At 37.7% G+C, this 25,194-nt stretch overlaps 5 protein-coding genes across 7 annotated transcripts; 3 read left to right on the top strand and 2 right to left on the bottom strand.

Annotated features, from left to right (window-relative positions):
- The first annotated feature begins 1,573 nt into the window (after positions 1-1,573).
- On the top strand, positions 1,574-5,683 carry LOC18094244 (shikimate O-hydroxycinnamoyltransferase). 2 transcript variants are annotated; one of them, XM_006368430.3, is made up of 3 exons: positions 1,574-1,742; positions 2,369-2,824; positions 4,463-5,683. In XM_006368430.3, the coding sequence occupies exons 2-3, from the start codon at positions 2,417-2,419 to the stop codon at positions 5,348-5,350; spliced, it is 1,296 nt and encodes a 431-aa protein (XP_006368492.1). In that variant the 5' UTR covers positions 1,574-1,742; positions 2,369-2,416; the 3' UTR covers positions 5,351-5,683. The 2 variants fall into 2 exon arrangements, with proteins under 2 accessions (XP_006368492.1, XP_052309812.1); XM_052453852.1 differs by having other exon boundaries at positions 1,633-1,742; positions 2,238-2,824.
- Positions 5,684-9,066: 3,383 nt separating this feature from the next.
- Positions 9,067-11,512, bottom strand: LOC18094242 (heat shock 70 kDa protein). The gene has a single exon (XM_006368428.3). The coding sequence runs from the start codon at positions 11,217-11,219 to the stop codon at positions 9,252-9,254; it is 1,968 nt and encodes a 655-aa protein (XP_006368490.1). The 5' UTR covers positions 11,220-11,512; the 3' UTR covers positions 9,067-9,251.
- A 1,369-nt stretch (positions 11,513-12,881) lies between these two features.
- LOC18094241 (heat shock 70 kDa protein) lies at positions 12,882-15,288 on the top strand. Its single transcript, XM_006368427.3, has one exon. The coding sequence runs from the start codon at positions 13,110-13,112 to the stop codon at positions 15,075-15,077; it is 1,968 nt and encodes a 655-aa protein (XP_006368489.1). The 5' UTR covers positions 12,882-13,109; the 3' UTR covers positions 15,078-15,288.
- A 172-nt stretch (positions 15,289-15,460) lies between these two features.
- On the bottom strand, positions 15,461-20,634 carry LOC18094240 (putative leucine-rich repeat receptor-like serine/threonine-protein kinase At2g24130). 2 transcript variants are annotated; one of them, XM_052448060.1, is made up of 3 exons: positions 19,374-20,634; positions 16,588-19,233; positions 15,461-16,447 (listed from the first exon to the last, which is right to left on the bottom strand). In XM_052448060.1, exons 2-3 carry the CDS (start codon positions 19,163-19,165, stop codon positions 16,035-16,037), a joined length of 2,991 nt encoding a protein of 996 aa, XP_052304020.1. In that variant the 5' UTR covers positions 19,166-19,233; positions 19,374-20,634; the 3' UTR covers positions 15,461-16,034. The 2 variants fall into 2 exon arrangements, with proteins under 2 accessions (XP_052304020.1, XP_006368488.2); XM_006368426.3 differs by having other exon boundaries at positions 16,588-20,634.
- A 2,457-nt stretch (positions 20,635-23,091) lies between these two features.
- Positions 23,092-24,583, top strand: LOC18094239 (mitogen-activated protein kinase kinase kinase 20). Its single transcript, XM_006368425.3, has one exon. The coding sequence runs from the start codon at positions 23,222-23,224 to the stop codon at positions 24,407-24,409; it is 1,188 nt and encodes a 395-aa protein (XP_006368487.1). The 5' UTR covers positions 23,092-23,221; the 3' UTR covers positions 24,410-24,583.
- Positions 24,584-25,194: the final 611 nt, after the last annotated feature.

The raw sequence follows: 25,194 nt of genomic DNA, 5'->3' as shown, positions 1-25,194 counted from the left end.
GTCTAGTGAGATGTTAAACTCAACATTCTTGAGTTTAGCTATACATTGAACTCAAATATATGTGGGTTTGGTGAAATGTCAGACCTAACATCCTTAGATTCAGTTACGCGCTGAGCCGTTTGTGTTGAGCTCAAATACACTTGAGTCCACACGATATGCTAGACCCCACACCTTTGAGTTTAGTTACATGCCAAACCTAAGTACATGCAGGGTTGTCAAGATGCTAGACCTAACACCCTTGAATGGGTATCAATTGGTTTTGCTCCGTCCTTTTGAGCCATTGTGGTCTTTCTGAACCCAAGTATATGTAAGTTTAGCAAGCTGTCATACCCATTCCTCCTGGGTTTAAAATCATTTTAGGTCTGAATATATATGATGTTGATAATATTTTTAGGCTTCATATTAGATCAATGAGAATTTGCTTATTTATTTTTATGTCTTTTAATATTCATTAATGCTGTGTAAAAGATATTTGTGTTTCATTAATACTATCAATAAAAACTAACGTTTCAACATCTCCATTTAAACAACATGATAAAATTCAAATGTTATATATATTTTTTAAACCACTAAGATAAATCATTCATACTTTTTATATTATTTAAATATTTATACTCTATTTTTTTCAGAGCATTTATTATACATAGCTTAGAAGAAACAATCTGATTTTGAAATTTAAAACTCAATATAAAATCACAGACTTTATTATTAAAGAGGCTTTAAATTCCATAACAAATAATTATTTTATAGATGTGAAGTCCTCTACAACCTATTATCAACTACATGAACCACGGAATGAAAAAAAAAACATAAACATTTGATCATTCTTTCTCCCAACACTCAAAACACTCATTCATGAATATACGGGCTCACTGTCTCGTTATAGCTGCATCGTATAATTGATGGAATTTAAAGATTTAAAACTAGATTTTATTACTTCTCGGGAAGTAATATCATGCCTATAATGGTTAAAATCAGTTTGGCATGATAAATTGATAAAGAAGATTTTAAATTCAAATAAGATATTAATTTAATAAATAATAAATAATTAAAAAAACACTTTTAAATATTATTTTTAAAAGAGAATCGATCCCATAACTTGCTAGCTACCCTAATAAGTCACCCCTCCCATGAAGCCCAGGGGACAAGTATCCTGCAAGTCGCACCGAGTTGCTTGCAGAGTGGTGCTCACCAACCTGGTCTACTTTCCAAAGCACTAGAAAATAATAATTTCTATAGGCAGCAAGGTTGGTAACGCAGGGTGAGCTGATTGACCGGTGGCATCGCTGTTGGTTGACGTGGCAACGGCGAAATGATATGCTTTGAAAAGATTGCTTTTAAAAGTAGTTTTTGTTTTAAAATGTATTAATATATATATTTTTTATTTTTTTTTAATATTTTCAATATTAGTGCATTAAAATAATTTAAAAATATAAGAAAATTAATTTAAAACAATTTTTATTTTTTAAAATAACGAAATATTGGTTCAACCACGCTAAACAAGCCAGAATAATCAACACCATTAGGCGGGGGTTGGTGGAAACTAATAATTTTTGCTTCCCTTGAGAAACAGGCACCTTACACTTCAGGATCACTATTATAAGGAGGGCCTTCTACGTCCTTACACCAACTCTACGTCCTTACACCAACTCCATTTCCAAGGTTTCAATTCCATCGACACCTGTTCACATTCTCTTGTCTTAGATTTTATCTCTCCTTTTCTGCTTCCTAGCCTCTCAAAGGTATGCTAGCTCTTCTTGTCGTTCTTGATTAATTCTTGTGAATTTAGCTCTGTCTCTTCTTAATCTTTTTTGGTTTCTAAGCAATTAGACAAGGTATTTTAAGCTCGTAATTAGACTGATAAATGCACGAGTTAAATGATTTATGTAACTCCTTGTGTCTTTGGGAAGAGTTTCACGGGCCTTGGTGGTTTGTAACTCTTTTACCTGTGTCCTTAAATGATTTATGTTAAGGAAGGGTTAGGGTGGAAGGATGAGAGAAATCTAACCGGGAAAGGTTTAGACACATTGATTCTGTGTTTTAAATGATGGTGATAGATATATTTGCTGTTCCTTTTGTGTTGGCTCAGCAGTAATGTTGATGGAGTCATTTTCACATTTTAAGATTTAAGAAGGGCAGAGGGCCTTTACTTTTCTTTTTTCTTCATGTTGTTTTTTGATGTTTCGGATATAATTCTACAACAAAAAGATTTCATTTTCATTATTTATTAATGCCAGCCGCTGCGTATAACTGTGCAACCCACCGAGAAACTTTGGGTCCACAAACAGTTTTGGGCTGGAAAGGGTAACAGTCATCATTCAGAGGATACCCACTATAAGTTTTGTAACAATTTGCCTTTCAACTGCAGAGAACTTGGTCTGGGAGTGGGATAGATAGAGCATTAGGGCGGAGAAAGATGATAATCAACGTGAAGGAGTCAACCATGGTGCAGCCGGCGGAGGAGACGCCCCGGAGGGGGCTGTGGAATTCTAATGTGGACTTGGTGGTACCAAGGTTCCACACCCCAAGTGTCTATTTTTATAGGCCCACAGGTGCTCCAAACTTCTTTGATGCAAAAGTGCTCAAAGGGGCTTTGAGTAAGGCCCTTGTGCCATTCTACCCCATGGCAGGACGGTTACGTAGAGATGAGGATGGTCGCATTGAAATTAATTGCAATGCTGAGGGAGTGTTGTTTGTTGAGGCTGAGACCACCTCAGTTATAGATGATTTTGCTGATTTTGCACCCACTTTGGAGCTCAAGCAGCTCATACCTACTGTGGATTACTCTGGCGGGATATCTACCTATCCTCTTTTGGTTCTGCAGGTATGCATCTTCCATTTCTATTTTTCATCTAATTTGGGACTTATTTATGTTTTGAGCTATGGAGCCACTGTGCAAGTGATTTATTTTTGAGCTTGAATATTTTGCATAAATTGCGGCGAAGTTTACCTCTTAAAATTCTCCTTTTCAAGGCCTGATTTCTTATGAAGCCATGAATATACATGTCCTTTAAAGCTGCACAGTTGAGTAAATTCCACTTAACTGAGAAGTTTCCATGGCGGTAGGATGGAAAATCTACATATAAGAGGGATCTGCTGTGAACTGAAAATCCTCAAGTCACCCAGTGGTTTTTGATTGTCACTTTATTTAAGCCAGGAATAAAATGCCAGGTCAAGGTATCCTGAAGCAACGGATCTATGGTTTTTACTGTAGTTTTTATGATTTCGATATTACATGGCATCAAATTTTGTTTCCGTACAATAATAACAACAGTAACCACCCTGAAATTCTAATGTCTAGAATTCTCTACAACAAGACTGAAAGATAGCATGAATTAAGGTTGCTTGGCGAGTTTATGATCGAGGGAAGTGGTTAGTACAGTACACCAAACTTCAGTTGTCTGTAGCCGTATTAAGATCATATTACCTGCTAGTTTAATGCACACCAGCTGTCCCAACTCCATAAATAAGTGCTTGATAGATGACTTGAGAGACATTAATTGGTAGCCTAACCTTTGGCTGTCTTAGTATACATTTTGATGTGACCTCATAAGGATTACATGTGACAAACATAGTATCACACATGGAATTATCAGCTGTGATGTTCGGAACAGAGTACTGAGGTGATGGTAAACAACCACACATTTGCTTGATAGGATCCCCACAGAAATACATCGGTGGGAACTTTAAAAGTTATTATCACATGACCTGAGTCCACTCGTGCATTGATGCTATGTTGATGTAATCACTCACTCCATGATTTGAAGTGAGCAATTCTGGTAATTGTACTTCATCTTGCCATGCACCTGGATATTGAGAAGATGTGTCATCTGAAAGGTCTAAAATATAAGAAATTAAAGGGAGGTGGTTGAGAAAATTTCCACTCAAGAGAGCTGGTCAAGTCTGACCATTGTTTTTTTTTTTGGTGTTGAATATATAGACTCAGTATGTAGAAATTTGGTTTAGCTTGGTAAGGTTATGCTCATCTATCTCTAGTGGTTTATGGGCTTCATTTTTCCAAACAAACATGAATGCATGCTCTGTTTCCACGGTTTTTTGGAAAATCTCTTTACCATTGAACTTTGATGAAATTTACCTTATGCATCCACGTTATCCACTAATTGAGCATAATAAATGAAGAAGACGTTGCTGTTTTATATTTTGCAAGTGATAAAGACCGACTCCAGTCAGAATTGACAGGCCAACTTACAACATGTGCAGAAATTAGCAAGAAGATTCAACTTCTAGATGGCATACTTTTTGAAGCTCCTGAATGCATTTAAGATATTAAAATAATTAACTCGCGTTGTTCTTTTTTGGAATAAAGAATTCTGCATGAAATAGAAATCTCCTGCATTTATTCTGATACTTGATTAGCCAAGTCCACCAATCACTTAATTCCAGATTGAGGTAGTGCTATTATGAGCTCACTATAAGCATGATTTTGGTTGATTCTCTGCAGGTGACTTATTTCAAATGCGGAGGAGTTTCACTTGGTGTTGGTATGCAACACCATGCAGCGGATGGGTTTTCTGGTCTTCACTTCGTGAACACATGGTCAGATATGGCTCGTGGACTTGACCTTACCATTCCACCCTTCATTGACAGGACCCTTCTCCGTGCCAGAGATCCACCTCAACCTGTATTCCACCACGTTGAGTACCAGCCTCCACCGTCCATGAAAACCGTTCTTGAAACCTCAAAACCAGAGAGCACGGCGGTCTCCATTTTTAAGTTGTCTAGGGATCAGCTCAGCACCCTCAAAGCCAAAGCAAAGGAAGATGGAAACAATATTAGTTATAGTTCATATGAGATGTTGGCGGCTCATGTGTGGAGATCAACATGCAAAGCACGTGAACTTCCTGATGATCAAGAGACCAAGTTATATATTGCCACAGATGGTCGGTCAAGATGGCAACCTCAACTCCCTCCTGGTTACTTTGGCAATGTGATCTTTACAGCAACACCAATTGCTGTAGCTGGTGAAATGCAATCAAAGCCAACATGGTATGCTGCAGGAAAAATTCATGATGCATTGGTTCGCATGGATAACGATTATTTAAAGTCAGCCCTTGATTATCTAGAGCTTCAGCCTGACTTGTCAGCCCTTGTTCGTGGTGCCCATAGTTTCCGGTGCCCAAATCTTGGGATTACTAGCTGGGTTAGACTGCCAATCCACGATGCAGATTTTGGCTGGGGCAGACCCATATTCATGGGGCCTGGTGGGATCGCATACGAGGGCTTATCATTCATCCTACCCAGCCCAACAAATGATGGGAGCATGTCAGTAGCCATATCTTTGCAAGCTCAACATATGAAACTATTTGAGAAGTTCATATATGACATTTAACTGAATGAGCCAAGGCTATCATCCTCTCGTGGTTTTCGTCCTCCTTTCAGTAAAACCAGGCCGGGAAAATTCAGGTATACCATTTTTTCTCTTGTTGGCCATGTATCTTTCACAGTATTTTTTTCACACATGGTTTGATGTAACAAGACTATTTCAAAGGATAATACCCTCCTGACCGAGGGCTTATGTTGTACACATATCAAGACTCTTTGAGAAGCAGAACTGTATTCAACCTAATTTGATGTAATAACTGAGATGGTTGAATGCCACAGCATCAATTGGAAACTAGTTGGTTGATACATTAATAACAGTGGCAACCACATTTCGACATTACGTAAGGGGATTGTGAGCTGTCTGTGCTGTTTGCACGTTTGTGGTCTCTTTTGCCGTAGCATTTAAAGATCATATATCTGCCAAAGCTTTTGGTTTTTGAACCCTTTGCCTCTTGTCACCTGCTAGAGTCGGGCATTGGTTTTGGTCTGGTACTGTTTCAAGTATATTTCAATGGCAAAACTGTTGACCTCTTCTGTTTGTTTTGTTTCTCTAATTGAATATATTGATTACAAACAACACATGGAGGAAAGCTGGCCGATGCGCCAGTACAAGCTCAGTACTGAGATGGTAAAGTCCAGTGCAAACATGATGGTGAAAGACAATTCTAGGACAGTCATTGACAAAGACAACACTTGATCGTTTGTCATGCTACATGAAAAATAATTATGCTGAAAGAAAAACCACAAACTAGCAACACTACTCCAACTGCTTAATGACAAATGACAAAACCAATACCAGGAACCAAAGAAAGGAGGAACGAGGGCCGTAATCAATCAAGAATTTCCATGTACTTCAAGGATGCCTGTGAAGCTACCAAATGTAATTGGGGGTTGACTGAGAAATGAGGCATGAGGGGCCATGACTAAAGCAGGCTATAGAAAAGGAAATATGAGAATGAAAGCCAAGCTCACACACAACATAGTGGCTGTCACAAAGCTGCTAGCCTTTGCTGACAATAAGGCATCACTTCTTCCCCCGTGCTTAGGCCGATGGACAATATTTGCACCGCCATAAGCCCCCTTTCCTTTCTGTCCCTTTATTGAGTGAAAAATCTCATGCTTTCCCTTGTATTCTCTTCTTTCACCTTCTCTAGACAAACCGATCTTGCCTTCTAGATCTGCAGGTGCAATAAGTCTAGAAAATTAGTGTCCCTGGCCTAAAAGAGGAAAGCAGCAGATTTGAACTACCATAAACGAAAACGAGTTCCAACCGTGAACTTGTCCTTGCATAAGAGGTTCTGGCTTGTCGAAATCTTCATGTTGTGGCGTGGATGTAACTCGATGAAGGGCCATGCTACATAAGAAGATGGAGAAAGTCCAAGCTAGAAACTTAACCTTCATTTAACTTTTCCTCAATTTCTCTTCTTTTCCTTTTGAAATGCTTTAGGAGGGGGAGGAAAGGTGGAGGAGGATGGCTTGGGGGATAGAGGTTACCTGTTTTGATAGGCAAAAGAGGCTATATAGGGTTGAAGGCTTCAGGGAGAGAGTTCTAGGAGCAAGACAAAATAAACAGATGGGAAATGAGATTACTTGGGTGTGTACTTATTATACGAACATTGCGTAAATGTTTTTTCCGGCCATTAAACTTTTTTATGTGCAATTTCATCCACTCAAGTAAGTTATATTAGTATGGTTTTATATGTCGAAATTTCTTTTAATTTGCATGCTCTTGTAATCATACTAAGAATGCGTTTGTTTTCCGTTAGCTTTCACATTAGTGGTAAAATAAACACAACAACATGTTTGGTATAGCATAAAACTCTTAAAACGCAGGTTTTGTACAATAGTTTTTATATATTTTTTTTTAACTAAGTTTTGTAAATATTCCTTACTGGTCTCATTTTTACTATTTATAAAAAAACCAAAATATTTTATCTAAATATTTTATACATATTTTTTGCTACACATTCAACTACAAACACATCTAAATCCAACTAACTATAATTAAAAATATTTTTTAAATTTTTTTTTTCAAATTATAACTATAAAAACTATCTAAAAAATAAACACATCCTAAATGGACCGGGAAGGTCTCTCTCTCGGTTTTTGGATCTATCAATAGTTTTTTTTTCCCCTCAAGAATCCCAAATCCAGTATATTTTTATTAGATCTGATATATATTCTTCATTATATATTTATCCAATTTATTTAGCGTTTGTTTAGTTAAATTTTACTTAGATTAAACAATGGCCCATGCAAAGCAGGATGGTGAGGTGAGGATGCTAATCAAGTGGTAGCGTTAAATCTCTGGAATGGAATAGCACCGTCTTTTTTTTGTTCCTCTTCATTAATTTTATATAGAATCTCAGTTTTATTCTTATTTTTATCACCTAATTCTCCTCATTATCATAATTAATCTCACAATAAAATACCATGCAAGATTGAAAATTCATAAATTATTTCAAATATAAATGAAATATATTTTTTCAAATATTTTTATCGTTCATTGATTATTTTATACCTGTAAAGTATAATAATAAGATTTAATCAGATACTATTTAGCTGCTCTAAATATTGATAAGCACAGCCTAATAGAACGTTACCGAACACCAACAACATCCCATGCCAGAGCTTGATGAATAAAGACGCAGGAGAATTGGATGCCCACTTTTTCTTTACTTTCGACTGAGAAAGTTCCTTTATTTATGAGAAATCTTCATTTTACTTTAGAAAATTTGTGGAACTGGGCCCCTATTTATCAACCTTTTTAAAATTCGAGGGCTTATATGACAACTTTATGAAATCTGGAGCGACAATTTACTGATTTAAATACTTTTTTTCTCAAAAGAATTATTCATATATATATTTTCAGAACATTTTGCATCAATTTTGGAACACTCCCGATAGAACACCTTTATGATAGAATCCTTCAGTACACCGAAACTCCATCTGTATTATAAGCCCTTAATTTCATCAAACAATACCCTGAAAAACATCAAACACGCTGTATATTTTATGTTCACACAACGTTAAAACTAGGAGAACTATGCATGGAATTAATCAGTGAAGAAAAAAACCAACAGAGAATAACAAAAGCATAGCTCGAAGATAGAGTATTAGAAGGTGCAAAATGACAGAGACTGAAGTTCAAGCCTCATCATTCAATCTTATAATTAACCAGCACCAGCTCCAAACTAGCCTTTGCCACCAGCAGCTTGCTTTGAAATGATTGGATTCCATATACCCTCCATCTTGTTGATTTTGTCATTTATTTGATCAAAGCAGGTTGCCATAGTTTTCAGGTTGAAATCAAGAATTTGGATGCTTTGCTGTAGTTTTTGTATGATTGAAACGATTTTCAGGTTGCCATATATACATGTATGTAGGGCGTCTTGATCCAATCAAAGAAGGAGCAGCATTAGAAAGTTTATCACGACTGGGTTGAACCATTAGGCAGCTTGGACAATTTTGGTTCAAATATTGGATAGTTTAGAGTTTGGACGACACAGAATTGGATTCCTCTCTCTCAGGCTTTAAGAGTTTCAAGTCAGACCCGAGTCCTGACAGAATTTCCAAGCAGCTGTTGATATATAAAGATTCGATACTTCGCATTTTACAAGTGTTTTGGTATAATCTCTTAGTAGTTGACAGAAGGCCAATCTTTCTGCTGCTGGGAGCCAACTATCAGAGATTAATGAAAAAGAAAATGAAGAGAAGTGGGAATGGATAATTAAACAACTCCTTGTATTTCATCAGACATCTAAATACACATCATCATTGATTCCACTGCATGATTTTTCACAACATTAATACTTAAGCATGCCTCATTCGAATCACTTAAGCACATTCAAGGACAGAGTAACAGGAGCCGATAAAAATAGAACATTTAAAATGAGTACTTTCAAGCCTTAATCAACCTCCTCAATCTTAGGCCCGGCTCCAGAACCACCAGAGCTAGCCTTGCTGTACGCACCTCCTGGCATCTGGGCACCGCCACCCATTGGCACATCACCGCCAGCTCCTTGATACATCTTTGAAATGATTGGATTGCATAAGCCCTCCAACTCCTTCAACTTGTCCTCAAATTCATCTACTTCTGCCAATTGATTCCTGTCTAGCCAGTCAATTGTCTCCTCAATCTCCTTCTCAATCTTCTGCTTGTCGGCCGGGTCCAACTTACCACCAACCTTGTCATCTCTCACTGTATTCCTCATATTGTAAGCGTAGTTCTCCAGGGCATTCTTGGCCTCCACCTTCTTCTTCACTTTCTCATCCTCTGCTTTGTATCTCTCTGCCTCTTGCACCATTCTCTCAATATCATCCTTGCCCAGTCTTCCCTTGTCATTGGTGATGGTAATCTTATTCTTCACTCCTGAAGCCTTATCTTCTGCAGAAACATTCAAGATGCCATTTGCATCGATGTCGAAGCATACATTGATCTGCGGAACACCTCTAGGCGCTGGAGGGATTCCTTTAAGCTCAAATGTGCCAAGAAGATTGTTGTCCTTGGTTTGAGCCCTTTCACCTTCATACACTTGAATTAGCACACTGGTTTGGTTATCAGAGTAAGTACTGAAGACTTGCTCTTTCTTGGTGGGAATTGTTGTGTTTCTTGGAATCAAGACTGTCATCACACCACCAGCAGTCTCAATGCCAACGCTAAGAGGAGTGACATCAAGGAGAAGTAAATCTTGAACCTTCTCATTCCCTTCTCCACTCAATATTGCAGCTTGGACGGCAGCTCCATAAGCAACAGCCTCGTCAGGGTTTATGCTCTTGCAGAGTTCCTTACCATTGAAGAAATCTTGCAGAAGTTGCTGCACTTTGGGAATCCTTGTTGATCCCCCAACAAGAACAATTTCATGAACGTGGCTCTTATCAATCTTTGCATCACGGAGACACTTCTCCACAGGTTCCATGCACCTTCTAAATAAATCCATGTTCATTTCTTCAAATCTTGCTCTTGTGATTGTAGAATAGAAATCAATACCTTCATAGAGAGAATCAATCTCAATTGTTGTCTGAGTGGTCGAAGACAAAGTCCTCTTTGCCCTCTCGCAGGCAGTCCTCAACCTTCTCAGAGCTTTGGCGTTGGCACTAATATCCTTCTTGTGCTTCCTCCTGAACTCTGCAACAAAATGATTAACAAGCCTATTATCAAAATCCTCACCTCCAAGATGAGTATCACCAGCAGTAGCTTTCACTTCAAAAATCCCCTCCTCAATTGTCAACAAAGAAACATCAAAAGTTCCACCACCAAGATCGAAAATAAGCACGTTTTGCTCGCCACTCTTCGACGCCTTCTTATCCAAACCATAAGCAATGGCAGCAGCAGTTGGCTCATTAATAATCCTCAAAACATTCAGACCTGCAATAGCTCCAGCATCCTTTGTAGCCTGCCTTTGCGAGTCATTGAAATAAGCAGGCACAGTAACCACAGCATTATTCACAGCATGACCAAGATAAGCCTCAGCAATCTCCTTCATCTTGGTTAACACCATAGAAGAGATTTCTTCAGCTGAAAACCTCTTCTCTTCACCTTTATACTGCACCACAATCAGAGGCTTGTCAGCAGGGTCTGGAACCACCTTGAAAGGCCAGTGCTTCATGTCACTCTGAACTGAAGGGTCAGAGAAACGCCTGCCAATAAGTCTTTTCGCATCAAAAACAGTGTTTTGAGGGTTCATCGCAACCTGGTTCTTAGCTGCATCACCTATCAAACGTTCAGTGTCAGTGAAGGCAACATAAGAGGGAGTGGTTCTGTTGCCTTGATCATTTGCTATGATCTCTACACGATCATTCTGCCACACGCCTACACAGCTGTAGGTTGTGCCAAGATCAATCCCAATGGCCTTTCCTTCAGTTTTTGATGCCATTATGGATGTTTTAGCAAGAAAGTGTTAAAAAGGGAACGAGAGCAAAGAAATTTGGTTGGTTTCGAGAGTGTGGGTGCGTGTTTTGGGCTGAACTTGTTACCTTTCGTGTTATGTTTGTTTCTGTCTGAAGTGAAATTGGAGGCTTGCTGTCGATATATATATAGGGGTGTGCGCAATGTATTGGAAAGTTTGAGAGAGCAAAAGAGATCGGTAGAAGATGCCAGGGGGAGCGAAATGGAGAGAGCTCCAGGAAAAAACAGAGGGAACACCAGAGGGTTCTGGAGGGTGCTCGTGAGCTGAAATGGGCTGGCACAGTCATGGTGGCTGGCTTTTGACCATGTTAAACTGTAACTCTTGGCCTTTGCTTACTGTCACCGACCCAATCTGCTCCTCAACCCAGTCCATGAAATTTTCCGAAATTAATATGACACGTGTTATTACTTGGGTTTGAGATGGTTTAAGACTAATCGGGCATGGAGGCGCCTTGCCCTTTGACGTATTTTTGTTGTCCCCGCTTCTAATTTTTTTTTTAAAAAACATAGATGATAGGTTTAGGAAATCGTTTGATATTATTATCTAATTAAAAAATATAATTATTTTGATTTTTTTTTTCATTAAGATAATTTTTATCTTTTATTTATCAAAGCGAACACAATATTTTAAATTGAAACTATTGGTTCTCATAAAAAAAATATTTTATCATTTTTAAAATACTTAATATTTTCTTATTTTTATATATGATTGAAAGATAAGAAAATGATATAGATAAATAAAATATGTTCAAAATAAAAATTAAAAAAATAAATTTTGATGAACAATTTATTATCAGTATTATTATTTTCATATCAAATACAAAATAATTGAAAGAAAAATTATTAATATTCAAATAAAAAATTATAATAATATTTAAGAATCATTACGAAATCAAAGAATAAGTGATTTTGGTGGAAAAATAAAAAAATAAAAGAAAAAAAAATAAAAATACAACAAACAACAAGGCACGTGCATGCCTGGCCTCGTCATATATATATATTTTTTCTTATCGTCTACCCTTTACTTTTTCTTTTTTCCCATTATTAAATTATGCTACAACATAAATATTAAGGTAAGTGTTTAAGATTGCAGTTAATAATGTTTTTAATTTTTTTTAGTTTAAAATTATTTTTTCTATATTTTTGAATTATTTTAATGTGTTAATGTCAAAAATAAAATTTTAAAAATAAAAATTATTATTTTAATATATTTTTAAATAAAAACTATTTTAAAAATTAATTTCTAACATAATTTCAAACAACCTATAAATCTGATCCAAATATCAAGTTAAATAAAGAATTCCTTATGCAATAACAATCCATTATAAAAGACTATTTGGCGGCACAGCTGTTTCTTCCATTTTTGATTTTTTTTAAATTAATATTTTTAAGTATTTTTAAATCTATATTTATATCAAAAATAAATTTTAAAAAATATATTATTTTAATATAATTTTAAATATTTTGAAGAACATGCCCGAAACACCCGCTAAGAATTCCACGTGCTTGTCTGGTACGCTTCTTGACACCAAACAGCAAAACAAACTTCACCACTTCTCCAGAACTCTCTAGTTACAACCTTAACACTTTCTTTAACTTCCACCAGTCAAACTCTTCGTCTTCGGCATCAATTTCTCTCTCATCTTACCGTCTTCTACTCTCCTCTCGAAATTTCTCCATAACCTCCACACTCCCTTTATATACATTCCTCTCCCAAAGGGCTTCCACCAACTAGAAACTTTGAGCCAAAGAAAAAAATAAGAAAGCTCTCTCAAAACCCACGAAAACAAACACTTCTTGTTATTCATAGCCAAGTCTTTCTTTAGAGACTCTTGTTGTTAAAGTTTCTTGTAGATATATGGCATCAAAGACTGAAGGCAAGGCCATTGGTATTGATCTTGGCACAACCTACAGTTGTGTAGGTGTGTGGCAGAATGATCGTGTCGAGATCATAGCCAATGACCAAGGCAACAGAACTACTCCATCTTATGTCGCCTTCACAGATACTGAACGTTTGATAGGTGATGCAGCAAAGAACCAAGTTGCCATGAATCCTCTAAACACTGTTTTCGATGCGAAAAGACTTATCGGGAGGCGTTTCTCTGAGCCTTCTGTTCAGAGTGACATGAAGCACTGGCCTTTTAAGGTGATTCCAGGTCCTGGTGATAAGCCTATGATTGTTGTTAAGTACAAAGGTGAAGAGAAACAGTTTGCGGCAGAGGAGATATCTTCTATGGTTTTGACGAAAATGAGGGAGATTGCTGAGGCTTATCTGGGCCATTCTATTAAGAATGCGGTCGTTACGGTGCCTGCTTATTTCAATGACTCGCAAAGGCAGGCTACCAAGGATGCTGGTGCTATTTCTGGGCTGAATGTTTTGAGGATTATTAATGAACCTACTGCTGCTGCTATTGCTTACGGTCTGGATAAAAAGGCGTCGCGAAGCGGAGAGCAGAATGTTCTTATTTTCGATCTTGGTGGCGGGACGTTCGATGTTTCTCTGTTGACGATCGAGGAGGGGATTTTTGAAGTGAAGGCTACTGCGGGTGATACTCATCTTGGAGGTGAGGACTTTGATAACAGGCTTGTTAATCATTTTGTTGGAGAGTTCAAGAGGAAGCACAAGAAGGATATTAGTGGCAATCCAAGAGCTTTGAGAAGGTTGAGGACTGCGTGTGAGAGGGCGAAGAGGACTTTGTCTTCGACTACGCAGACGACGATTGAAATTGATTCTCTCTATGAAGGTATTGATTTCTATTCTACTATTACTAGAGCAAGGTTTGAAGAATTGAACATGGATTTGTTTAGAAAGTGTATGGAACCAGTGGAGAAATGTCTTCGCGACTCCAAGATTGATAAGAGTCAAGTTCATGAGGTTGTTCTTGTTGGTGGTTCAACAAGAATCCCCAAAGTTCAGCAACTCTTGCAAGATTTCTTCAATGGCAAGGAACTTTGCAAGAGCATCAATCCTGATGAAGCTGTTGCATACGGAGCTGCCGTCCAAGCTGCAATTTTGAGCGGTGAAGGGAATGAGAGGGTTCAAGATTTGCTTCTTCTTGATGTCACTCCTCTTAGCCTTGGAATTGAGACTGCTGGTGGTGTAATGACTACCTTGATTCCAAGAAACACAACGATTCCTACCAAGAAGGAGCAAATCTTCTCCACATATTCTGATAATCAGCCAGGAGTGCTAATTCAGGTTTATGAAGGTGAAAGGGCAAGAACCAAGGACAATAACCTTCTTGGTAAATTTGAGCTCGCTGGCATCCCTCCTGCTCCTAGAGGAGTCCCTCAGATCAATGTATGTTTCGACATTGATGCTAATGGAATTCTGAATGTTTCTGCTGAGGATAAGACTGCAGGAGTGAAGAACAAGATCACCATCACCAATGACAAGGGAAGGTTGAGTAAAGATGAGATTGAGAGATTGGTGCAAGAAGCAGAGAAGTACAAGGCAGAGGACGAGGAGGTGAAGAAGAAGGTGGATGCCAAGAACTCATTGGAGAATTATGCTTACAATATGAGAAATACAGTGAAGGACGAGAAGTTTGCAGGGAAATTGGGTCCAGCTGATAAGCAGAAGATCGAGAAAGCAATTGATGAGACTATTGAGTGGTTGGAAAGGAACCAATTGGCAGAGGTTGACGAATTTGCAGACAAACAGAAGGAGTTAGAGGATTTGTGCAATCCAATTATTGCAAAGATGTATCAAGGTGCTGGTGGAGATATGCCAATGGGTGGTGGTGCTGGGATGCCAAATAGTGGCTATGGCAATACTAGCTCTGGTGGTTCCGGTGCCGGACCTAAGATTGAGGAAGTTGATTGAGGCCTCAATGTTGGCAAGCAGGGTGTTCTGTTTTGTCTCTCTGCCCTTCTACTCTGTTTTGGCTTGTCATGTTTGAAGGAAATCCCCTGTAATGTAAAGTACTAGTTGAGGTCTGTGGGATTTTCATGTAAGGAAATACTAGTTACTGCTAACGCATAAGATATATTTCTGTTTGATATTAATCAATAAAATAGCTTGAATTTCCTTTTCCTTTTCCTTTTTTCCCATTTCTTCATTGGGTTATCATCCCTAGTTTCCTGCAAGTTCCATTGCTTAGCAACATGGAAAACTCAAAATCTTTTTTCCGTACTGTTAAAGACACTAAATCATTTGAAGGGTGAGCTTCAACTAACAGAAGACAGTGCTGGTTGTAAAACAAAATAAACTGAAAAAGAACATGACAAAAGGACTAAATTTAAAACTTTTTTTTAAAATATAGAGATTAAACATATAGTTTTTGAAACTAAGAAGATCAATTAATCATATTTTTTAAACTATAAGGATTAAATTCACAGTTCACACTCAGCTAACCAATGGCTTCCGCTTGCCCGACGTAACTCTCTGTGTTTCTGAAGTTTAAAGCTTCTAGTTTGTTTTGTTGTTTCCTAGTTTGCTTTATATGCTTTACATGTTTATCTGAAAAAGAACATGACAGCGGAATTGTTTCTGGTCGGGACTCGAGGTAGAAGATGTACGTGACTTTGTTCCTCCGGGAAGGAAAAGGAAAGAAACAGTAGTAAAGCAAAAAACTCTTTGTTGGCTTCAAGTATCTTGCATCTATCCGTGCTTGATCTCAGAGATTTTATGGTGAGTTTATAGCAATGGCATTACAGATTTTATTGTCCGGGGAAAAGAAGAGAGATTTAGTGGTGATTTTCAGTCTGATTTTTTTGAAAGGTTAGCATAATATTAAACCAGAGGCATTACAGTGCATGTACAGAAAATGGGGGGAAGGAGTTAGTCATCTCCGAGAGTGGATGATGAAATCCCTAGAGAGGAAGCAAATGTGGCAGTTGTGTCGCCACTAAGATACCTCTTTAGTCTATCCAAGTCATCAGCAGCATCAAGCATTGTAGGCCTAGTAGAGGGGGACTCCTGAGTGCAAAGAATACCCAGCTCAACTAATTCTCCAATGGCAACTTCCCACATCCTTTTCACTTCATGGAATTGATCTCTTGAAGCTCTCATCAAGGAAGGGTCTACCACTCTCTCTAATCTACCATGGTAGTGAGTCTTGACCCATTTGTGTAGGTTTAGCCCACCGACAAACATGTCATCTGTTGGCCTTTTTCTAGTCACCATCTCGAGTACTAGAACGCCAAAGCTGTAAACATCTCCTTTTGTAGAAGTGTTTGATCCGAATCCATACTCTGCATTATAAAAACTCATGGTGATTTACTCTCTGTGTTTTATATCAGTGTGAAGTAATGGAAGTATTTCGCGATTCAAAAATAAATTTAGAATCCTTCTGTTAGATTTCTATATGCAGAAGTAATGAAGAAATTTGTACCTGGAGCGATGTATCCGATTGATCCGCAAAGCAAATTTGCTGTAGAGTTTCCCATATTCTCAACCACCCCACCATTTCCACCCCCAACAGTCATAACCAGCCTTGCTATGCCAAAATCAGAAACCAGAGCTGTCATGTCATCGTTAAGAAGAACGTTACTTGGCTTTAGATCACAATGTATGACTTTAACAGGGGAGTGGTGATGCAGATAGGCCATGCCTTCAGCTATGTCACTGCAAATGCTAACCCTCTGTAGGAGAGTCAAATCGGAACTGCCTGAACCTAAACCTGTCTCTGAATGGGGATATAGACGGCTATCCAAGCTTCCATTTGCCATGTATGGAAGAACAAGAGCCTTGAAATCAGGAAGACTGCATGCTGTTATGATCCTTATCAGATTTCTGTGCCTAATCCTCTTCAACACTTGGCATTCTCTGTTAAAACTCTTGGTTGAATTCCCAGACTGGAACTGCAATACCTTTACGGCTATGGCTGTCCCATCTGGAAGAAGACCCTTATAGACACGTCCATAGCTACCTGTCCCAACTAGTCTCTGCTCATCAAACCCTCCCGTGGCTTCAGAGAGTTCTCTATATGTAACTCTTGGAAAATTGTGGATCAGTTCTGGAGTTTCTGGTTTCCTTGCCTGTTCTGTATCCACAGAGTTTCCAGAGGAAACCATGGCCTTGATACGGCGGATTCCAATCACACAGAAAATTGTTGTTAAGAAAGCTGATGCAAATGTGAGCAGTACAAATACAATCAAGAACAAACGTAAGCGAAACCAATGTCTCTTATGAGAGCATTTGGGCATGCCAGAAACTGCACCACAAAGATCCTGATTGCCTATGAATGACTTATCCGTGACAGAATTGAAGACACCACCAGAGGGTATCACTCCTGCAAAGTCGTTGAAAGAAAGATTTAGGAAACTGAGGCTTCGACTTTTGTTGAGGCTTGTTGGGATACCTCCAGATAAGTGGTTTCCTGAAACATCAAAGGATTCAAGGTTCTTTAGATCACCAATGGAATCAGGAAGGTGCCCTTCAATAGAATTGTGTGAGAAATTTAGCCGCGTCACTGCGATGCAGCTTGATATCTGAAAGAAGATGCTCCCGCTGAGGTTGTTTGATGAAACATCTATCTCTTCAACATTTTCCAGCTTACTGAGTTCTATAGGTAAAGGACCATCAAGAAGATTGTGTGAAAGATTTAGATATCTTCGGATCTCGCGTATACCTGATATTTCTGGAGGAATACTCCCTGTCAATCTGTTATAGGACAGGTCCAGCATGGAAAGATCAGTGCACTTCCCTAATGTTGGAGGAATAGTTCCTGTAAGAAGGTTGTTGTTGAGAAACATAAAACTCAATCGAACCAAATTTCCTAGACTTGCAGGGATTTCACCAGAGAGTTGATTGTTTGACAGGTCGAGCAGACCAAGATGAGGGAGTTGACCTAATGCTGCTGGAATTGCACCCGTTAGCAAGTTATGTGATAAGAAAAGCTGCTCCAAGTAAGACAACCGGCTGATTTCGGCTGAAATGGTCCCATTTAGAGAATTGGACGTCAAGTTCAGCCACGTAAGGCTGGAAAGACGTGCTATGCCTGGAGGAATCGTTCCAAAGATGCTGTTTTCTTGCAATAACAGAGTGCTTAGGTCGCCGCTAAGTCGGCCAATTGAACTGGGCAATCTTCCTCCAAGGCGCATACCAGCCAATTCCAGCTCCTGCAATTCGGTACAATTTGCAAGTGCTGTAAAGAATGGCTCGAGGTTGGTGTTGTGATCATGGCTGACCATCTTATTATATGAGAAGTGGAGCGAGACAACTGAATATAGTTTCCCTATGATATTTGCGGGCAATTCTCCAGTAAGACTGTTAGACTCCACATCTATATTATACAGTTCTGAAATGTTGGCTAAAGATGCAGGAAGTTCTCCTGTAAATTGATTGTTGTACAAATTGAGGTTCCAGAGACTTGGACAATTTCCAATCTCCTGGGGAATTTTTCCCGTAAGCAAGTTCTGTGACAGTTCTATATTTGCTAATGAAGTGCAGTTAGAGAATAAAGAAGGTGGAAGTGTGCCCATCAAATGGTTTTCAGTGAGAGTTAGCACGGTGAGGTTGGGAAGAGCAGCAAGAAATCCCGGAAATGAGCCACGTAGATTATTGCTGTCTAGCCGAAGAGAATGCAGATGCCGGAGAGAAGAAAATTCGGGAGGAATAATGCCATAAAAGTGATTCTCATCAAGAATGAGATATCGAAGCCCACTGAGATTTGAAATGATGGGTGACAATGCCCCGGTGAGTCCACTGCGGGACAGATTGAGTTGTACCACACTGTGACGATGTTTGTCACATCGGACACCTGTGAAGCTGCAAACATCTCCGCCCTCAGTCCAGCCAGCTAGCTTGGACTCTGGATCAAAAACGATGGTCTTTTTGAATGCTAGAAGAGCAGCCTCGTCAGCAAGCAAGGAATGGTTACGATGGTGGCGAGAACCTGAAACCGCGAAAGCAGAACTTAGAAATAAATGCTGGAACAGCAGCAGCAGAAATGTTCTGATGAAGATCATTTTTTCTTCTGCTGTAAGTGCCCAATAATGTTTCTTTTATGAAAACCTTTGCTCCTTACACTTTCATCCTGCTTCATAATAATGAATTACCGCCAGAAAAAAAAAATGGAACTTTTGAGAGAGAAGTGTAGATACGGATCTTTCGGGAACTGAAAAGAAATTCAATGCAGGCTATGATTTTGTGGAGGGACTAAAAAACTAATCTTACCTCTTTCCTCATGATGAGTAGACTTTCAACTAAGCCTAAATGAATAGGCATTGAAAGGACAACAGGACAGATTGGCTGAGGGTTTTCTTCATTTAGTAGGGCATGCCCACTCTCAACCTTTGCTTTGCCCTCACAGTTGGATATGCATGTGATAAACACACAAAGAGGTCGCAGTTCACATTACTTTTCCCTGTTCATCGTGGATGCAGGATGTGTTTCATTCAGGTACCGCAGTTGACTTTTTTGTGTCCTATTAGTGAAACTTGTTTCCAGAAGAATAAGGTTGACATAATTTTTTAGTGTCCTTTGAGTGCAAATGACTAAGGCCACTGTCTGTGGCTCATACTTCTGGAACAAGATGCTAATCCTGGGTCATATCAACCAAAGATAGCTGGGATGCGTCTTTCATTTTCATTGTACAGGAACAACCAGTATTTCTTGGGAGCTTGGATTTTATTCAATCTTTGCATTGGCAGTGGCTGCACAGAATGGATTGTGGAAGATCAAACTAGCTAAGTTCTGCTGATGGCCGAAGTTGTTTAGATCAAGGAAAGGAAGGAACAGGAAAAAACAACAAGAACTCTTGAAAGAATGCGGTCTTGTCTTTGTGTTTACTATTTAGGCAGTGAATAGACTGGCGGATTACAAGTTATATGCAATATCATTTTCTTACCCAAATTTTATGAAAAAAAGGTCATTGCAATTCTTAGCTAGTGCTGCTTCGTCTGCTGTTTTTGGCTGTCGCTATCAGAGTCGTCATCATCATAAATGGAGGGATTACAAGACTCAACTAGCTTGGAATGTCAATAATCAGAATATCTTTTAGGACCCATCCTTTCAAGAGAAGTTTGTGGCAGCCCGAATTTTGATCCACTTGCAAGCTTTGTTGAACTGTTATCCTTGAATAAGGCACCCCCAGCACTTCCAGCTTGCAAATTGCTTTTTAATAATCAGTTTATCCTTCAAATGGATGGTGCTACTGTAGTGGTGTAAGGATTTTGGGATTTTCTTAGGCCTTTGGCCTAGTCTATACAGTGACCAAGCTGATGCATCAAGAGAGGCAGTGCAAGTTTTGATCCTTTAAGACACTCAACATTCAGACTGCAGAGACTTCTTCTCGTACACTTCAGTGTTGATGAATTCAGCTCTGAATTCAATTCTAGGCTGAAGGGCTCCATGGTGGGAGCTCCACGCAGCATATCCAATAAGAACATTTTGCTGGGTTTCCATACCTGGACTAAAGGTGGATCCATGTCTAGACTTGATCCTGTTGAATTTTGAGCTGGGCCCATTAATTGTTGAAGCAGCTCTTCCATTCTACTGGTAAAAAGAGACGCAGATATGATACTGAGAGGAGGAATTTCTGCGTGCTAGTCATAAGTGTCTGCTATGCATTCAAATCTGACTCGGCAAAGGAAGACTAGACGCAGGGAAAAAAAATATCTAATTCAATGTTTGATCATTTCCAAGTCCTCCAGAGGGACAGTAGCCAACCTTGACCACTTGGCTAAAGTCTAATTGCCAGCGGACAAGTTCAATCAACATGCTAGAACATCAACAAAGATTAAAAAAGAAGAAGGTATGACTATGATCCCTAAGAGGAAGAGTGATGGCTCAAGTTGAATTAACATTTAAATCACGAGCATGATTAGATTTCAAGTTTCTTTGGAATCACATCATTTAACTTGGTATATGCTGGCTTACATGCTCGTGTGCAAAGCAGCGGTTCTATTTTTTTTTTTTATAAATATAATAAAAAATATTACTGTAAAAAATATTATTGGTATAAAAGATTGTTTGGTATTTTTATTAAACTCGTCAAAATAAAGTTAATTTTAGAATCTCTTGATACGATTTTTTATTTAGCTCAATTTAAAATCAAATTATATTAGAGTTCACCTAGTCGTCTTGATCAGTTCAAATGCATCTGATTGATCAGGAAAAAAATTTGAGAATCAAATTAAAAAATAAAAATAAAATTGATATAAAAAAAGCCTTCCAATCCAACTTTTTATATAGTCCGCATTTAAAATTAAACCGTGTAGGAGTTACTCTAACTCGTCCTAGTTAATTTGACTAGTTCAAAGATAATGTGACTGATCAATTCCTTATTTAACTTGAATTTTAAATTAAACCGTGTAATAATTATATGAGTATAATTTAATCAATTTATTTAATTAAAACCAATTTGTATGACCATTGAAAAAAAATATAAGTGGCAATTAAAAGAAAGTGGAGCCTTTGGATTCTCTAAATCTTTAGAATATAAAGTAATTTAATAGTTTAATAGTGTCCAAATACTTGTTAAGAGCTATTTAATCTCTATAATTAATCATAGTATTTGTTTTTTTAAAAAAATTATGGTAAATACTTAAACATATTATTATATAAAAAGACACTTATATCTTTGACAAATATAATTATTTTTATTTTTTTAACACAAATCAACAATAAATATAATTTAATAAATGTGCTGAGAAGGGTATGAATTTTTTCATTTAAACTGGCCATCAACATAATATAATAGTAGTGGATTTCTTAATAATAACAAACTATTTTTGATCATTAATTGTTCTAAGATTTTTTGAACAGTCTTGACATTAATAACATGAAACATAACTTATGAACATTTTATTTCTTCCCTGACATAGAAACCAGTTACATGAATTTACTATTTAATGTCAAGCATAGGACAAAAAAAGTGAAAAGTAGTACTAGTTATCAAGGACTTTTATCATCGGACTTTGTCCCAGTGATAGATGGTAGGTTTATGGGAAACTTCAATTTAGTCCTAAACCTATATATTCATTCTCAATTTTACCCCAAACTCATAAGTTTAATCAATTATGTACTAAAATGGTTTTTTTTCTCGATAAAATTTGATAAAGAATTAATAAACATTAACACTTTCGGTCTAATGTGCGTATTTATGTACTAAAATGATATTAATTTGATAATAATACACATAAACATTGACAAGAAAACATTAATAAGATTTATAAATTTGGGACTCAACTGAAAATAAATATATACATTTGAGATTAAAATGAAATTTTTCTAGAAGAGTGAGCTTAAAAATAGCAAAAAATTCTTTTCTTGATAGTATGATACTCTTGGTAACTATGAGGTATTAAAGTTGATTCAAAGATTGATGTTCCTCGCGGTGTACCTCTCACAGATAAAAACACTCTCTTTATATATATAGACCGTGTTTGAAAATAAAATCCCATTTAATAGCTAGGTTTGTATAACATAAATATTTTAAATATTTTTGGTCCTAAACATAACGTGGTTCTTTAATATTTGTAGGCTAAAAGATCATAAAAAATACTTCTTGATCTAAAATTTTTAAAATTATTTCTTGAAATATATTGGATTTTTATTAATATTTATGAGAATTTCAATTAAAAATAAATAAAAAAGAATTCTTAAAGAGGGTTCTGGCAATCAAAACTTGAGCCATTTGTAATGGTGAAATAGACAGCGGGACAAAATTATCCCCAAAGATAAAATTGATGGTTCAAGGGCATGATTGAACAATTTGTTAGTATAAGGCTAAATGTGTCTCGATCTTAATAGTTTAGGGAGAAGAGATGCTACCGTTCAAAACCTTTCCGACAATGTATTGCGACATAATAATCCGAAAGAATTGATGATTGACCGAAGGTGTAGTTAGCAAAGTGCACATAACACAATTTACAATCGGTGAAAATCCATTTCCAAACGCGTTTAAGTTTTCAAACTCGCTTTCTCTATATATATCCAAAACCCTAAGGAGGCATTTTGTATACAATTCACTTGCGTTTAACTTTCAAAAGAGGGAAGGAAAAGGAGAGAAGCTGCTAGCAATGAAGGGAAAGGCAAAACACGTAGTAGGAGGAGGGGGAGAAGAGAGCATGAAGTACAGCAATAACAATGGCGGAGTGGCATGGTCAAGAGGGCCACTTCTTGGCAAAGGAGGGTTTGGATCAGTTTATTTAGCAAGTTTAAAGAGCCCCAAATCAAGAAATGGCTATTATCCTCCAGTTATGGCTGTCAAGTCTGCAGAGGTCTCTGCTTCTTGTTCACTTCAAAAGGAGAAAGAGGTATTTAACTGTCTCAATGGCTGTCCTTTTATTATCAAGTGTTTTGGTGAAGAAACTACTAGGGATGGAGGTGGTGAGATGTTTTATAATGTGTTGTTAGAGTATGCATCAGGAGGGACCTTAGCTGGTCTTATCAAGAAATCTGATGGTGTTGGTTTGCCTGAATTGGATGTGAAAAGATACACTAGGTCTATTCTTGAAGGGATCCATTATATTCATAGCCATGGTTATGTGCATTGTGATCTCAAGCCTGAGAATATTTTGCTTGTTTCCAGTAGTACGAAGGCAGGTGAATTTGTGGCAAAGATTGGGGATTTTGGGTTGGCAAAGAAATCAGAGAAGAGGAACAAGAAAAGGAAAATCGACCCTTATTTAAGAGGGACTACTTTGTACATGGCACCAGAGACTGTGGCTAATCATGTTCAAGAGCCTCCTTGTGACATATGGGCTCTTGGATGTGTTGTGCTTGAGATGCTTACTGGCAAGCAAGCTTGGGATGTGAAACCTGATGTTACTATTGAAGAACTAAAGAGAAAGATTGGTGATGGATATGAATTGCCTAAAATGCCTTCAGAGGTTTCGAAGGATGCCAAGGATTTCTTGAAAAGGTGTTTTGTTGCCAACCCTATGTTCAGGTTTACTGCTGAGATGTTGCTGGATGAACCTTTTGTGTCAGGAGTGGATTTAGATGGTGGTGAATTTGTGGAGACTTTGGATGCAGAAAGTGTGGAATGGACAGACACATTATGCGGGACAGATGATGAATTTAGTGGCTCCTCATTTTATGAAGAGTGGAGCTTCACATCAGATGAGGGTTCATGTTTCTCTCCTTGGTCTGATGATGAAGAGGGTATTACCAGTAATGTTGATGCAATGACGCATGCATCACGGGTTGAAGAAAATGCAGTGCAGCAGTATCTGCCAACCTGCACTATCCCTGCTGGTGCATAGGAGTGAAGTAATGCAGACTTTTCAGTCAAATAGGTCTAGGTTGAAATTCAATGTTGAGGATTCTTTCATTTTTTCTGCGTATTGCAGTAGATTACAAGATAATTTTGTCCTTGTAATCAATGATTCGTTTATTGTAGTTAGCAATATTAATGGAAGAACTATGTTATTGATTAACACTTGCTTCCTTTTATTGAGTACTATAATTTTTAATTTATATTCGTAGCTCCTTACCATCCGATTGTTTAAATGTTACGGGTGAAAGGCTGTATTTGTGTCTTGGATGTGCAGGTAACTGTGAAATTCACATCCTAGAGAATAATTCATCTTTTCATGCCCTTAATCTAAATACTTATTCTCTTACCAGCTGCAGTTTGAATTAACAAATGCAACAAGACACAGATCTTAACATTACAACAAAGTTCACCCCAAAGCTATATATATTATTGGGAATATGAGTTTCAAATCCTCCGCTCTAACTCCAAAATAAAGGAAAATCATGATCCATTACCAATTTAATCCATACAGAACCAAGGAATATCTGTCAGGAAAGCCTACTAAAGCTCAAACTTGGCTTTTAAGATTTTCAGATTCTGCAGTGGTCAATCTCAGATATTATGATTCCTTCCTTTATTTTCATCAACTTACTTACAATCAACTTGGTCATTGAGATATTCCCTTGAAGATTGTCACTCCTTAACTACACGTAAATGTGTGTGTTGAAGTTACTTAATCTATCCCCACTTCCTACTTTGTTTCAACTTCCTTTTGAAGAGCAGAATAACTGC

Source organism: Populus trichocarpa, chromosome 1 (genome assembly GCF_000002775.5).
Source record: "Populus trichocarpa isolate Nisqually-1 chromosome 1, P.trichocarpa_v4.1, whole genome shotgun sequence".
In the NCBI taxonomy this organism is placed as follows: Eukaryota; Viridiplantae; Streptophyta; class Magnoliopsida; order Malpighiales; family Salicaceae; genus Populus; species Populus trichocarpa.
The sequence above is the reverse complement of the archived record's forward strand: the minus strand, read 5'-3'. Positions and strand labels throughout refer to the sequence as shown.